The 17,699-nt window shown below is 40.6% G+C and overlaps 1 protein-coding gene across 1 annotated transcript; it reads left to right on the top strand.

Moving 5' to 3' along the window:
• The first annotated feature begins 3,135 nt into the window (after positions 1-3,135).
• On the top strand, positions 3,136-12,974 carry LOC142101971 (uncharacterized). The gene is made up of 9 exons (XM_075186455.1): positions 3,136-3,264; positions 5,251-5,361; positions 5,715-5,960; positions 7,598-7,717; positions 7,997-8,086; positions 8,288-8,422; positions 9,110-9,256; positions 10,055-10,179; positions 11,938-12,974. The coding sequence occupies exons 2-8, from the start codon at positions 5,257-5,259 to the stop codon at positions 10,142-10,144; spliced, it is 933 nt and encodes a 310-aa protein (XP_075042556.1). The 5' UTR covers positions 3,136-3,264; positions 5,251-5,256; the 3' UTR covers positions 10,145-10,179; positions 11,938-12,974.
• Positions 12,975-17,699: the final 4,725 nt, after the last annotated feature.

Below are 17,699 nucleotides of genomic sequence, written 5' to 3'. Positions count from 1 at the left end.
GCGCGTCCGCACGCACTGGGGAAGTTAATTAACAGTCTTATGGGCTGATTAGTACAGTTGTTCCCCTATTGTGATTGGCCTATCTGTGTATAAAAGGCAGGAAGGGCTTAGCCTCCCTGCCGGTTATAGTTCTCAGTTCCTGTTTACTATCCTGCTCTTGCTACTGTGCCTTGTCCCTGTTCCCTGGATTGGATTACTTGTGTATGATCCTTGGCTTTGTTTACTGGACTTTGATTCTTTGCTTGTTGCCCTGACCTCTGCTTTGTTTCTGGACCTTCCTTGTTTGCTGCCAGCCCTGACATCTCGCTTGTTCCTGACCGCGGTACCTGCTTCTGACCTTAGACTTGCCTTGTTTTCTGACCACGCTTTGTTTACTATCACCCGCTACTCTGCGCTGCGGTACATTCATAAACTTGTACTATTCTGAGTATAAGACCTCGGGGGCATCCGAGTACCTCTGAGCGTAACAAGCTCTACCGGAAAGGCGGCTGCTATAGGTGAAGACCTCTCCATCTTGTTCTACAAGTTCATGATAGTAACCGCTAGCCGTAACACATACAATGCGTTTTTATAGTCTATCTTAGTTGTACACACTTGTTCTATGCACACGCATATGTGTAAGATTATACCGCGTCAGTCGACACTAACAACTGCCCTGTAGGGGGCGCAAATGATACGGCTAAAAACAAAGGTACTTAGGGGAAATCCAGAACTTGAAACGGCCGCATCTGCGTGGAAACGTCCTTACTGTACATGGTCTACATAAATCTGCCCCTTCGCGCCCCATCCACATTTCGCCTCTCAGGTCGTAGGCATTCGTAAGTGTCAATTGCGTGCGGACATGAATAGCAGGCAATTGCGTTCATTGGCGCAACGCCTGTTTCTGGGCAGGGCTACATACATTACGCAAACAGTCTTACGTCCCAACGTGAATCAGGCACACTGCGTTTTACTGTATAATTTAAATAAATAAAACTGCATACTCTTCTCCCCAAAGGTGAACTAAGCACCAGCGCTCATAACCTGAGCTGAGTAACGCAGTTTTTGAAATTGTCATCATTATCAAAATTCACAATTTACATAGAAATGCAAAACTTGGCTGACACCCAGACACTAACCCTAATTACCTAATATTTGGCAAAAGGTAACTGACTTCACTAAGTTATAATTATTACCATTTATTTTTTTTTATTAGTTTTTTTTGTGCCATTGTTCTGGGACCCCAAGTGTCAGTGTGTCATTGTTCCGTGACCGGAAGAGTCAATGTGCCATTGTTCTGGGACCCCAAGGGGGGGTATTCAGTTGACCGCAAACTCATGGTCAACTGAATTTTTATCATTTTTGAGCGGGTTAACTGTACCCGCGATGCAATTCCATTTTTAATGCAGCGTTTTTTTTCCCTCAAACAGTCCTATCGCGCTCCAGTAGAAGGTCTATTGAGCGTATAGGGTGGATGAGCACCCGCCGCGTTAAAAGCTTTTCAATTGTTTTTTAACGCGACGCGTTAAACAGGCCAATATGAACATAAACTTGCGTTATTTGCAGACGATCTTCTTGCCATTATCTCCAATCCAGTTGTCTCTTTACCCAATTTGGTTAGTGAGTTTCAAAAGTTTGGCGTGTTATCTAATTTTAAAATCAACTACAGTAAATCTGTGGCTTTGAACATTAAGACCCCAGCCACAGTGGTAGAGGGGCTGAAACTCGCCTTCCCCTTCATATGGCACCCATCTCAATTAAAATATCTAGGGGTGATAATTCCTAGGGACCTCACATGCCTTTATGACCTCAATTTCAGACCACTTTTGGGCAGGATTCGAACAGACTTAAGGGAGTGGCAGAGTAAGAACTTTACTTGGATGGGTCGGGTCAATATAATCAAAATGAATGTCCTTCCCCGTCTCTTATATGTTATACAGACCTTACCAATTCATGTTCCGAACTCTTGGTTTCAGGGCATCCAACGAACGGTGCACAATTTTGTATGGTGTGGGAGACGCCCTAGATTTAAGCATGAGATACTATTTAGACGTAGACACTTGGGGGGGCTTGCAACTCCCGCACTTCTCTTCTTACTACGATGCAGCAGTATTGGTCAGAATAAAGGAGATGTCTGGTCAGTTTGGGTCAAAACAATGGGTGGAAATCGAGTCATCTTCTCTGGAATCCACTGCTTCCCTTTACAAGGCAGCGCCGCTTTAAATTTAAGCGCTGAAGACGCCGCTCTCGCCGGAGTTGAAGAATCTGGACATTGATACATTTACCCCCAAGTGTCAGTGTGCCATTGTTCTGGTACCCCAAGTGTCAGTGTGCCATTGTTCTGGTACCCCAAGTGTCAGTGTGCCATTGTTCTGGTACCCCAAGTGTCAGTGTGCCATTGTTCCATGACCCTAAGTGTCAGTGTGCCATTGTTCTGGTACCCCAAGTGTCAATGTGCCATTGTTCCGTGACCCCAAGTGTCAGTGTGCCATTGTTCCGTGACCCCAAGTGTCAGTGTGCCATTGTTCTGGTACCCCAAATGAGTAAGTTCCCAATAGTATAATATTGTCTCTATTTACCCTCTCGCCCAGTGTATCTCAAATCCAGTCCTCGGGACCCCCTAACATAGCAGGATTTCCAGTGAAATACTTATACCACCTACTACAATGTGCTAGTCAGTAATGAATACATCTGTGCTCCAGCAAGTCTACATGGAAAACATGCACTGTTATGATGAATGCAACTGACATATTTTGCACCTTGACAATTTATAATTTTTTTAATATAATTTATATGGAAATGTTTATTTTTAATATATATATATATATATATATATATATATATAAATAAAACATTATAATATATATATATATAAAACATTATAATATATATATATATATATATATAAAACATTATTATATATATATATATATATATATATATATATATATACACACACACACACACATATATATATATTTATAATAATGTTTTATATTTTTCTAGAATACACATGGTATAATATATATTTGCCTAGGTCCATATACTACAGTCACAGGCTATCAGTCAGTAACAGGACACCCTGCACTGATCTTACAATCTCCCGCCTCCCTCCCCTGTGTGTGATGAGGCTGCTGTAGGGGATGGAGGAGAGGGAGGAAGTGACGAGAGGTTACAGGATGAGGCGGGCAGCAGCTTGTAAGCTTTGTGCATAGCTCTGGTCCAGACACCGTTCAGCAGATCTCTGAAGAGGCTTCCTCCGGGTGATAGTCACAGCCAGTTTGGGTAAGTGGGTGCATTACACACAGACATTGTCTCTGGGGGATGCACAATAGTGTTATACAATGAGCCAGCCTGACTTCTGGCAATATTATATTCCTGCCTTCTCCAGCAGATTGCAATTGCACTGACCTGCACTGGATTAATTAGCTGGAGTTAAAGACATGTTTAACTTCACTGAACTCATTCAGACCAAGCTGTTGCAGTTAGAAAATAAGTGGGAAAAGCAGCATCCCAATGATCAAACTGTGCAAAGGAGCCATGCAGAGAGGGTGGTGACCTTTATGAGGAGTGGGTGAAAAGTTGGAGATTAAGGGGTATATTTACCAAACTGCAGATTCATTTATTTATTGCATTCTACAAACTGACTTCTAGAATCTGATTGGTTGCTATAGGCAACATCTCCACTTTTTCAAACTTGCAGTTTAGTAAATATACTCCTGAGTGGTTCATCATACTAGTTAGTGCTGCAAACTACATGCCACTAAGTTTATGATTATTATTATTACCAAGAGACTTTGGTTTCATATTTATGTTTCCGGTTAAAAAAAAAATGATTCTGCTGTACCTTTTGCCTTCACACAGGGCAGGAAGCCAGTTTATAGGCTGAACCTATATTCAATTGGCTAAGAATTAGTGTCTTCACTGAGGTTTGAGCCACAAAGTGACTCAGGATATGGGATGTTTACAAAAGTTTGGCATCGTGTTGTGAGCAACTTCTGAATGAATTAGTAATAAGAATTTTTCAGCCATTCAGGGACCGGTATGGTAGTACAGCTGTTCCTCCACCTTGATTATTTGTGTTTTTTACAGTGCACATGAAACTGTATTGTTGATTGGTTAATCAGGTTACTTATTCATTGTGATAAAATATGTTTTTTGTTTTGAATGCAAGAACAAGTTCGCCGGGGGTCATTTATGAAAGTTTGTGAAGAGATGCAGTAACACTCTATAAACAAATCCAATAGAGTCTGAATTTATGCTATGGATTACGCTACATTTTTATTACAGTAATTTGCACCAGTTTTCATACATGGCCACCATTGTATGGCAAAGTGTTCTATTCAAGCGCAGACAAAACTAGATCAATCATTCCTGTCTATATACTTATGTAACAGGCGTATCGCGAAATGAGGCGTACGAAACAGTGCTCCATGTCATGTTACACTTATTAGTGGTGTTTCCCCATAGGGATCAGTGAGCTCTACGTGACTATCAGTCTCTGCTCCATACAAACCTGTGACATACAGAAAGGAGAAATAAAATGGATTAAAAGCCCCCTGTGTGCCCGTAGCCTGAGATTGGTCCAGCCAGAAACACACTACGCTAGTCATATCTAGCTTTCAGTGGTAAACACTGTTTCCTCATAACTGTAGGTGGAACTGTACAGATGTAGCAACAGCGTTGTCATTGAAAGTTAGAGACCGATTGTCAGGCGTCTGAATGTCGTCATCATCATCATAATTTATTTACATAGCACCAACATATTCCGTAGCGCTTTACAATTGGGGACATATTAAACTAATAAACTGGGTAAAACAGACAAAGAGGTGAGAAGGCCCTGATCGCAAGCTTACAATCTATGGGACAATGGGAGTTTGATACATGAGGTTAAGTCTACATTTTGCATTTCGGCCCAGCAAGACTGCAAAGGTAAAAGTGACTCCTAAGCTAAATGATCCTGTCACACAACATTGTTGGTCAGGGGGTAGTTGTCTTGTGTGAAATTGTGTAACGAGTGGTAATAGGGTAATGTAGTGAAGTTAAGAGGGTGGTTGAGGAATATTATAAGCTTGTCTGAAGAGGTGGGTTTTCAGAGAACGCTTGAAAGTTTTCTTTTATTTACTGGAAAAATCGTTGCAAACTAAAAATTCGAGGGAGGGGAGGGAATCATGACTGCGACACCTAAGTTTAGTCTTTAATCTACCATTTCTCATAACGAAATTACCTTAAATCGCCAAACTGTGCTCTGTATATGTTGCCTTTCTGCAGGTAATTATGAGTGCCCGTAAGAATGACACAAGCTCGAAGAGGAAGAGGTCAAAGCCCCAAAAGTTGAAAAGCAGAAAACTATTTGCTGCCTCAAGAAATGACATGAAAGAGGTACTGAGCGCAGGTTAAAATTGATATATATTGTCATGTGGTTATGTAAAGGGTATTGGGGTGACTGCTTCAAAATATCTAAGATACTCCTCTCTGAAGTGAAAAAATCCACTTTAAAAATTTGATTTTGCAACTTTTACTTATCGATTTGTGAACGAAAAAATAAATTATCAAATAAAACGAATTACCAACATTAGTTCTAGCATTTGCTGATTGGGTCAACGTGGGTGGTTGTGTGTTGTTATTTCGGAGTTGGCCGTTGATGACTACATGGGACAAAAAGCTAAATATTAAAGTGTAGCGTGACAGTTATATCTGTTTGCTTGTTTTTACTCCCTCTTTGTAAACTTCAGTCACCTCAGATCTCCAAAGATGATGAGGATCAGGAGAACCAGCAGTGCTTGTCGGGACACGATGAAACGCTGCAGAACAAGGAAAACATGCCCAAAGCCCTGCAGAATAAGAAAAACATGGCCGAAACATCGTCAAATAAAGAAAACATGCCCGGAAAATATCCCAGCGACGCTGGTACCGCACAAAGAGGCAGAGGGAGACCGAAAGGCAGCAAAAACAAGACTTTCCCCACACACCCAACTCGGGTAAGAGATTTACACGTTGTGTCTCATGGAGTTTGTATGTATACCTGTGATGGAGGCAGGCGTTTTGTGGGGCTGGCCAGTATTCCTCAGAATGCTGCCCACCGACTCACTAGAAAGTAGTGACACAGTGAGACTGAGGCACAGGTGGTTGTATGAAGGGAATGTGTGACACAGATCAGAGACCAAAACTGACTGCAATATAAAGACTAAATAAGAAATATGTATTTATAAATGTGTGTGTATATATATATATATATATATATATATATATATATATATATTATATTTACAGTATTTCCTTTCCATAGGTAAACCCAATAACTAGAGTGCATATACTGACTACGGCCCCGCCACTGTTTATATAGGAAAGTATTTGAACGTGAAGGCAGTGGGTATATGGGTATCGTCTCCCGTGACGCCATTTTTGTGAAGCCAATGTATGGTTTGAAACCTGAAGGGGGGGAGGGATAGTCCACAGATCGTTTCTTTCAGAATTTACCAATTTACAGCTGTAGCTTTGTAGTAATTAGCAATGGATGATAGAAATTGCTTTTCAGAGGTCTGACTGTATCCTAGGGTGAGGCTAGAGAAAATCTCCGTTGTCTTGATTGCTTACATCTAAGAATTTTCTGTCATGACAAAACCAGGGTGTACTAAATATTGCTTTCCACTGCATCTACACCAGAGTTGCCAGTATATGTAACTGTTTTTCCTGCCCACGTTGCAAACATTTTCTTACAGACAACTATTTGTACTCCTGCATTAGTTTTGTTATTATTATATGTGTCAGAAAGCAATCGTAGATCATGTACAAGACAAAGGGGTTCTCTCTGCCTGTTCATCCTCATAACTGTTGATGTGGTTCCTCTCATGTCATTTTATGGTGTCTTTTACTTATTGTCAGTAAATCTACTGACTATTAGAAACCAGGATCAACAAGTTTAATTTATGAATTTCATGTCATATTCAGGAATGTTTTACACCACAATATGCTGTACTGCTGGGGGACCCTGCTCCTCCGACTATATAACTCTCAGTCTGTGGCTTCCTGCTGCCTCCATTCCCCTCCTCACATCATGTCACTGCCCCTGTCACATACAGCCCTGTCCTCACTAACACATCACCCATCTCCTAATATACTCTGTGCTGCTGGGGGACCCTGCTCCTCCCACTATATAACTCTCAGTCTGTGGCTTCCTGCTGCCTCCATTCCCCTTCTCACATCATGTCACTGCCCCTGTCACATGCAGCCCTGTCCTCACTAACACATCACTCATCTCCTAATATACTCTGTGCTGCTGGGGGACCCTGCTCCTTCCACTATATAACTCCGTCTAGCCTTACATAATCACACAAGTGGACAGGTGACTTCCTCCCACATGATCAGCACAATCGTCTAATGAAATACACGGTGCAGCTATTCTGATAATCTAACTGGATAGTCAGAAGCACCTTAGAAATGAAAGTAAGATGCTTCTGTTCTTATATGTTGGTTATATATTAATTTACATCTGTTCTCAAGTTGCTGTCTGGGAGCTGCCATGAAGATGTCTGTAAAATATGCTGAGAATAAAGAGTTTAGTTCCAGTTCTCCTTATGATGTGAAGGTCCTAAAGCTCTCTCTTGTTCCTTCAAAGGTCTACTCGGTCCGTGAGGGAAAATCTTTGGTATACACAGAGAGAATAGCAAGAGATGGGGATGAAAATGGAGCAGACACTCCACACAGGGGCAGAGGGAGACCAAAGGGAAGCACAAAGGTAAGAAAGACAGGGACTATATAGACACAGTGCAAAATTCATCGGCAGTCAAGATGATGCAGAACTTGGCACCACTGCTTTAAAGATTATATTGGAACAGCGCCCCCAAGAGGTCACATCATGTAATAGATATCAGCAGATTTCTTGACTGACTTTTATGGACATTGACCTCTCAAATGATGAAGTTATCACACGTGGACGTACCCGTTTACAACGTCGTTATAAAATGTAACGTCAGTGAGGGCATTTTGTGAATTTGTGGTACGTCTACCTCTCCAGGTAACACACAGTCGTGATAACGTCCCAAAGAGATCGCGAGGACGGCCGAAGGGAAGCAAGAACCGGAAACCATCTAAGGCCACATTGATGGTGAGAGGAAGGGACACAATGTACAATTTGTGAGAACACATATATGTCACCCGTAAAGCCTCTTAATGCACTGATTGCCCCGATCATGGCTGTGTTTACTCCTGATATAATACTTCTCGCACTGCAACGTAGGGATCAGTGCTCAACCATGTACAGGTCTTCTTGTCACATGTTATCACGCCCTATTGCTGGTTCCCACAGAAGCAGACACCAGGAGCCCACAAAATGGTCAGAGGGAGACCGCGTAAAACGCCAAAAACAGATGACCCTGGCACTCCAAAGCGAAGCAGAGGGCGACCTAAGGGAAGTTTAAATAAAACTCCTTCTGCTAGAAAGGTGAGGTGTGTTCATAGTCAGTCTCTCCTATCTCTTCTCCCTCTTTTTTTTTTCTTTCTCCTCCCTCTCGCTCTTCTTCTTTCTCCTCCCTCTCGCTCTTCTTCTTTCTCCTCCCTCTCGCTCTTCTTCTTTCTCCTCCCTCTCGCTCTTCTTCTTTCTCCCTCCTTCCCCCCACATCCATCTTTCTCCTATGTTTTTCTCTCACTCCCTTGGGTCTATGGAAAAAATATGTATATATATGAATGTAAAATAAAAAATAATACACCAGAGACAAAACTATATTGGTGACGGTGGCCATTTTGTTGAAGCCATTCTTTATTAAAGTGGACAGATACTCATGAAAAAGATTCTTACACTGTAGACAATGCGTTATAGTTTTATTTAATGCAGATACTAATTGGGTTGTTCCTAGTTGGATCACATTATTGGGAATCTGGAAGCTCCCACTATGTGTACACATATAGAGATGTTCCCTATCCGGTATGCTTGTATGTGGTTTGCAGTGTGGGTGATTTGTACCCTCACCCCAACACTAGCCGCTCTGTATCAGTGAGTTAAATGAGGGGCATGTAATATATTTTACTAATATGCTATTTGCGAGGCTGAGGTAAGCGTGTATGAGACAGTGTTCTCCGCTGTCATCTTATCAGGAGGAATACTTGTGCCAACGTCTGAATTATTTTGCAGCTGGCTCTTTCAGCAGCGATCCGTGGGGAAAAAAAGAGGGGTCGCCCAAAGAAAATTATGTCTGATGATACAGCTGAAACGCCTTTAGTCGAAAAACGCCCTAAAGAAAGACCAAAGAGCCCTGGGAGCCCAGAACCAAGTTATGAGGTAAGAGATTAAAGGAACCTTTAGTGATAAGTCAAAACAATAATCAAATACATCATCATCAGCATCAACATTTATTTATACAGCGCCAACAAATTCAGTAGCGCTTTACACATATCTGTAATAACATAGCAGTCATTTTAATGTAAGATAGACAAGTGTTACAAGCAATACCAACCCTGACAAAACAGGAAGGATCTGGGGGGGCCAGAGGTGTAAGCTCGGGATGGGGGAGGAGGGGGGGGGGCGCCTGTTCACTGCTCTAAACCACATCCTTAAAACAAATCCAGATTTAGCAAAGTTCTGTCTATATTTACATTATTGAAAATGAGTCCAGTGGTCAAAAAAATAAACTATTCTATAATTTCTATAGTTCTAAAATTGGTTCTATTACTTATTAAAACATAGTAAGCCCAACACCAATGTCTGCCAAGTATCACTATGTAATAATATATGTTTGCCAGAGTAATACAGGAAAATGTCAGCTCATAGGGCTAGTAGATATGATAAACAAACAAACGAGAAAGCACCCTTGATTCTGATGTTGTTGGGTTAACTAGGAAAATGCCATTTGATACAGCTTATAACAGTATTTATTTTTAAATCCCTAATTACTTTTATTTTCTAAGAAGGTGAGTTTGCAGCAATGTATATGTCTCTGTTGATTAACAGGGAATAGAATAGCACTAATCTGCTGAAGATACCCTGAGCTGGTTCCTCCATTCATAAAAACATCATTTGTATATGTGGCGACTGATTTATGTCTGTTGGCAAAAGTTGTGCTGGGTTTGTCTCCTGCAGCAAGATAGTCCAGCATCCAATAGGCAAGATGACGCTGATGATGGTGATGATGCTAATGACGCTGAAGAAGTTGATGATGATTTGGAGTAAACCGATGGCAGCGAAGTTAAACCTTTAAAGAACTGGTAATGATTTTTTTTCTTTTGTTTGTATATTTGGATTTCTTAAAGCCCTGTTATTATAATCCATAAAAGGGATGTCATTCTTTGTTTTCTGTGTTTTCCCAATATTATATTTTTATATTAATATATAATATATATATATATATATATATATATTTATTATACACACAATATAAGCACCTACCTGATTGTCGTTGTATTAAGCTTCTCTTTTCCATAATTATTATTATTAATTTTTATTTATAAGGCGCCACAAGGCATCCGCAGCGCCGTACAGGGACAAACAAATTACAATACAATGGGAGACAGCACAGTACAGTAAACAGTAAGCACAGTAACTCAGTAAGCTCAATGCACAGCTATAGAGGGCAGGGAAGGGGGAAGGAGGATCCGCAAACGACGGGGCCCAAGAAGGAGGGCGCGGAAGACAGGGAGACCCCCCCCCCCCCCAGGGGGGAGGAGGGAGCAAGAGTGGACGTGGGGTGGAGGACCCTCGAGGAGGAGGGCTAAGTAGCTGGAGAGCAGAGTTAAAAGTGGTGGAAACAGGAGGAGAGATGGCCCTGCTCAGAGGAGCGTACAATCTAAGGGGAGGGGTGGACAGAGACGCAGGGGAGAGAGGGAGAGTAGAGGGATGGAGGCAGAAGATAAGGTAGGAAGTTAAGTGGGAGAAAGAAAGGCTTTAAGAAAAAGGTGGGTTTTTAGGGTCCGTTTGAAACTGGACAGATTAGGGGAAGTTCTGATGGAGGGAGGGAGCTTGTTCCAGCGCGGGCGAAGTCTTGGATGCGCGCGTGGGAGGAGGTTATAAGGGGGGAAGAGAGGCGACGGTCAGAGGCAGAACGGAGAGGGCGGGATGGAGCATGAATAGAGAGGAGGGTGGAGATGTAGGGCGCATTTGAGTTGGCGAGGGTCTTGTAGGTGAGTGTGAGGAGCTTAAAGAGGATTCTGAAGGGGAATGGGAGCCAGTGAAGGGCTAGGTAGAGGGGGGAGACAGAAGAGGAGCGGCGAGAATGGAAAATAAGCCTAGCGGCAGCGTTAAGAACAGATCGAAGGGGATCGAGATGAGAGTGGGGGAGGCCAGTGAGGAGGAGGTTGCAGTAGTCCAGGCGGGAGATGATCAGAGAGTGGATAAGGCATTTGGTGGCATCTTGGGAGAGGAAGGGTCGGATGCGAGCGATGTTACGCAGCTGGAAGCGGCAGGATTTAGCAAGAGAGAGGATGTGGGGGCCAAAAGAGAGAGAGGAGTCGAGGATGACACCAAGGCAGCGAAGTTGGGGGACAGGGGAGATAGAGGTGTTGTCGACAGTGATGGAAAGGTCAGAAGGGGATGAGGTATGAGAGGGAGGAAAAACTATGAGCTCAGTTTTGGCGAGGTTAAGTTTGAGAAATCGAGAGGACATCCAGGAGGAGATGGCCGAGAGGCAGGCGGACACCCTAGAGAGGGAGGGAGAGAGATCAGGAGAGGAGAGGTATAGTTGAGTGTCTTCAGCGTAAAGGTGGTAGCTGAATGAGACTATATACATTTTTACTGGCTACCCATTGGAAGGAGGAAGCCAGTACAGTCTAAGCTGGTGCCAAATGGCCATTATGTGTCTGCGTATCAAATATGCACTTTTCATTATTGGGGTTAAATGCAATTTTTACACAATTTTGACCATAGTGCCCCTTTAATAAATATCTTTTTACTGTCTGCTCCCTATCAAACTATTCAATCCTACTTTTGCCTTCAGCATTTGTATCATCGCCTCCTTTTATTTTTTCCAGGAAATCAATTTGGTGACCAGGACACAGCAGTGTGAACTCAAGAAGACAACGGCTTGTCCGCAAGACGGCATTTTTTAGCAGGAGGGGGGAACAGTGTAAAATTATGTACATTTTGGTGTGCCGTGATGTTTTTAAAGTTGTGTGGTTCAAATTTGTCAGCCTGAAATGTTTTTTTGTTTTTATTTGTTACAAAGCTTTATTGTAATTTACTGGCAAACATAATTTCAACAAATGTGAATTACAATGGGGCAGAATTGTTTTATTTTTTTTCTTCCCTATTAGCGTAGTTTATCTTTAACGTAGTCAGGATGTTTCTTTATCCAGTGAAAAAATGGCCTCCGCTTCCAAAAACGTACATGTTGAATTAAGTTCTGTGAATGAGACACTGGGGGTAATTTAAGGGCCGGAAAGATACAGAGGGACTGCGTAAAACAAGTTACTTCCTTATGATGTCATGCTTAGTTGAGAGCCTGGTTTCTGCACTTGTGCATGGTCTTCTGCAGCCAGATATTGATTGAGGGTCGAGCACATGTTTTGTTTGCGTTGTATTAACGACGGATCGGAGACTTTACTATAGAACACAGGACAGACACAATAACGCACCTATTTTTATACACAGGTATGAGATTATGAATGTCTGCTTATAGCGAGGGCATTCACGGCCTTCTCAGACATATTTTATAATACAAATTAAAGTAATGGTCTGATTTGATATTATTACCGTACATTGAGATGGATTTTTATTTTCTTTCGGTTACAGACCAAGTACCTCCCAAATGTTTATCTGCGTAACTGCTTGGAGAAAGTGCGTGCTGGGGGTGTGATGATATGTGCATGCTGGGGGTGTGATGATATATGTGTGCTGGGTAGATTAATAGACATCTGTGCGTAATACAATGTGCTGTACATATGCTTTTTCTACATTTGTAAATGATCACTCAATATTCTAAAAATGTTCCTTTCTTTTTTTGGTCTTCATTTTAAATATAGTGTAGTGTCCTGTAATCAGTTTTACAAGAATAAAATGTCAAGTCCTCTTTTCTGTTTGTATTGATTTTGGAAATTGCTGTGTGCAGCTGACTAGGTTTATAAAAGCGCAAACCAACAGGTAAGTCTCACCTGGCCATAGCTTTTCTCATCCACCGGGTCTGATACAGACTATAGACTACTACGAGCTAATTAGTGAGAACACAGACATCTATTATTTCACAGCACTATGAAAAAGCTGCAGCATCACTATATTATAACAATAAAAACATAGATTTATGTACTAAAATCTATTACATCACAATAATCTCGTCTGCATGACCCGGTAATGACCGCAATGTGCGTTTTTTTTTTGTTTGTTTTTTAATTATTATTTATTTTATTTATTTATTCCCCCCCCCCCCCCATTATATTGTACATGACCTTATTGCTGTAAACTAATGTTACACATACAAACATAAAAATTATGATTATCACTAAATTAATAAAACACAAAATCATCATTTATTTATATAGCGCCACTGATTCCTCAGCGCTGTACAGAGAACTCATTCACATCAGACCCTGCCCCATTGGAGCTTACAGTCTAAATTGCCTAACACACACAGACAGACAGACAGGCAGAGAGAAACTAGGGTCAATTTTGATAGAAGCCAATTACCCTACTAGTATGTTTTTGGAGTGTGAAAGGAAACCGGAGCACCCAGAGGAAACCCACGCAAACACAGGGAGAACATACAAACTCCACACAGATAAGGCCATGGTCGGGAATTGAACTCATGACCCCAGTGCTGTGAGGCAGAAGTTCTAACCACTTAGCCACCGTGCTGCCCCAAAATAACAAAATTATTTGTTTGCACTCATAAATTAATGTATTAACCGTTATTTTTATAGAGGCTGCTTTATTATGCATATATGTAAATAATGGCAAACATCAGGCATAATGTTTTTGTTTAAAAAAAAACCAAAACATTGGTTTTAAGCAGTCTTATAAACGAGTGAACAAGGGTGGATAGAGGAGCAAGAAAAGTGGTGAGGGGAGAAAGCTCATACATTAGAAAACAAAGAGATATGAAACAACAATATATTTGTTATATATTTAGTGGGAGTAAAGAAAATCTTATGGTGGTAATATAGTGGAAACAAAATAATGTATATCAGCAGAAGGAAATTGAAAAAGGGAGAGTGGTATGTGAGAAGAGGAGTAGAGTAGAACTCACTTCCAATATGTTTTTTTAGATGTTTTTTTTTCTTTTTTTGCATATTGTTATAGCATGTCCAGCATTTGTATTAGTATATTGATTGCTGGTGTTTGGTATAAAAAAAAACAACAAAGAACAATATTCCCCAGCAAATGATGTCTTTGGTTGCAATTGATATACACCAAATTTTTGCTAAATTATGTTGTGTAAATACTTATAAACAAACAAGTTAACCCGTGCATGATACTCATGCATTCTAGTCAAATCAAGCTACTTAATGTGTTAAAAAGGTTCTTGTCATGCATTTGGGCCATAGCCCAGGCCTCAACCACCAACCACTCCCCACTGTCACCCCCGGCAACCACCAACCACTCCCAACTGTCACTTCTCCTTCAAGAAATATATATATTTTTAAAATCTTTATAAACACTTTTAACAATTAACAAATTAAATTAACAAATTAAAAACATCTTAGTATACCAAATTTCAGCCCTTTCTGAATTTTTTTTCGACACACTAAGAATTTAGTAGGTCAGTGTATAACTCCGCCCAGCAGGTGGCGCTGCAGCTTGGTTTTATTTGTTCCACACACAGACAGACTAACACACGCCACTAGACATTTATATTATAGATGGGGGAAACGTCCTTTTGTGTGGTGACTGGTGATGGTATAGAGGGCTAGTTTTATACACATTGGGGGCTCTGGCCAGAAATTGTGGTGGGATAATTGCTATCTATAGGCAGCACGGTGGCTTAGTGGTTAGCACTTCTGCGTACAGCACTGGGGTCATGAGTTCGATTCTTGATCATGGCCTTATCGATGAGGTGTTTGTATGTTCTCCCTGTGTTTGCGTGGGTTTCCTCCGGGTGCTCAGGTTTCCTCCCACACTCCAAAAACATACTGGTAGGTTGATTGGCTGCTATCAAAATTGACCCTAGTCTGTGTGTTTGTTAGGGAATTTAGACTGTAAGCTCCAATGGGGCAGGGACTGATGTGAATGAGTTCTCTGAATTTGAATATGATTTAGAGGAATTTTATTTCAGCGCTTATCGCATGTTATATATTTTCTATAAATTATTGTTGGAGTTTGCAATTCCCTTTGTGAATAGCAGCAGTAAGGATTTCTGTGCCTAACTTATAATTGCAATTATCTATCAAGTGGCCATTAACTGGTGATTACTCTAGCACCTGGTTGTTTCTTTGTAGTCATGTGCTAGTTAAGCTTGGTCATTTATACATAACTGAAATACAGGGTATTATTTTATTATTTGGTTAATAATAACTGTGACTTAAGTTTTGATTATAGTTTGAGATAGGTCAGGGAGAGACCAAAGTCTTCCAATAAGAGTTCAACTCTTGAAACAAACAGTGGCAGAATATTGGAATTAATAGAAAGAGTGAATGCTGGTTCATGACAAAGCATTAGGAAAGCGTATACACCCAATTCACTCTTTACAACTTCCTAGAATATTTAAGAAACAAGAGTGAATATAGGAGGTTTACCTCTTGATTGAAGAATCAGAGCTCCAGATTACAAATCAACATAATACACTCTCTGGTGTCGGAAAAAGAACTGTGCTATGTAAAAATTGTCCATGTGATGAGTTATGTATACCTAAGCTTATACGATTGTCTATTTATACAGTATAAATGTATAGCAGAATCTGTGTGTAAGTGGATATAAGGTTACTATATCTTTTGTGCATATGATTAAAAGCCACAAGTCCATCTGAAAGCTGCATTACCCCCTAACTATAAGCCCAGAGGCTGGCACATGCAGCCATTTAAAAATGGTGCCCGATTGGCCAACGAACAGTTTTTAAGAAGTGGACACATGGCCATCACTGAGCTGAAAGTGACTATAATAGTCTCTAGCGTATTTATGTAATGGGTCTACTTTAAATGGTATTTTGTCCCCTTTGTGCTGAAATGAGGATACCAATAGGTTGCCCAACCTTGCAGGAAACTAAAGTGTACTTACAGCCTTGTCCTACTACAGTGATTCAGGAAAGTGGAGTCACTGATTGAGCCCACCTGCGATTTGTAGCACCCAAGGCCATGTGGTTTATAATAACCTTATATATCCGATATAGTGCCTACACCTTAAATAGTCTTATCGACAATCTACTACACTTATATTGTCTCAGCCAAAAGATAATATATTCAATTAATAGCACAGTATTGTTGGACCCTCGAGCAATTTAGCTCAGCGGCAATGTCCTGCCCAAAATCACTCATTTTTGCTCACACCTCTATGAAAGATGTCAGTACTGTAATAACCCAAAGAAAAACCCACCTCTTCAGACAAGCTTATAATATTCCTCAACCACCCTCTTAACTTCACTACATTACCCTATTACCATCCCTTACACAATTTCACACAAGACAACTACAGCCTGACCAACATTGTTGTGTGACAGGATCATTTAGCTTATGAGTCACTTTTACCTTTGCAGTCTGGCTGGACCAAAATGTCATGACTTAACCTCATTTATCAAACTCCCAATGTCCCATAGATTGTAAGCTTGTGAGCAGGGCCTTCTCACCTCTTTTGTCTGTTTTACCCAGTTTGTTTATTGTGTTTGTACCCAATTGTAAAGCGCTATGGAATATGTTGGCGCTATATAAACAAATGATGATGATGAATGCTACCGTACACTTAGACATCATAACACTAGGCTATATAGCATGCACTTTATGTAAAACAGTCAAAATGTAAATTTATTGCATTTTTTTTATTGAAAACAGGAGGTTCTAGGATTTAATGGCAACAAAGCAAACACCAACACATGCTTCCATTTAAATAGAACAGCTGAGTTTAAACATAACTAAATATAAACTGGACAAACAACAAACTAAATGGTAAAAATGGAGAAGCAATAAATAACAGGAAAGTACAATGACAGCCTACACTGAAATCACAAACAATATAATATACTTGAGAAAGCAAAAATGTAATCCTAGAAAATAATAATTTAGACATTGGAACAAAGATTGTATATTTAAAATCTTTGTCTGTGTTCCATAATAACATTTTAGAAATATAAATCTGCACAGTCATGCATTACCATCAGGGGCCGGCTGGCAAATTGTAGCTGGGGAGGGGGATGGGGAGGTTCACATGACATGATGAGAGCTGTGAGCGTGTGTATGAATGGCAGTCAAACTTTGTGTACTCCAAAGAGCAGGGGCAAACGCAGGATTTTCAAGGGGGGTTGGGTGTTCCAAACTAAGATATAGATATATATATATATATATATATATATATATATATATATATATATATATAGATAGAGGTATATAGATAGATAAATAAAAAACTGGTGGTGCCCTACTATAATTTTTCTTACCACTACCTGAATTTTCTGTAAGCTTCACCACCATTCTTCCCACCTCCAATCTCTAGATCCTGTCCTCTCCATTCATATAATAAAGGATGCTATAAAATTGCTTATACACATACCTATCATTTCTTGCCTTGGCTACTATTTCCTCTATCCAATTGATCTTTCACTCAAAGCTTCGTATCCCACTTTAATAATCAAGAATCATGCCCTCAAGCATATAGAGCA

This window comes from Mixophyes fleayi, chromosome 9 (assembly GCF_038048845.1).
Source record: "Mixophyes fleayi isolate aMixFle1 chromosome 9, aMixFle1.hap1, whole genome shotgun sequence".
NCBI lineage: Eukaryota > Metazoa > Chordata > Amphibia > Anura > Limnodynastidae > Mixophyes > Mixophyes fleayi.
This window is presented reverse-complemented; position numbering and strand designations above follow the sequence as displayed.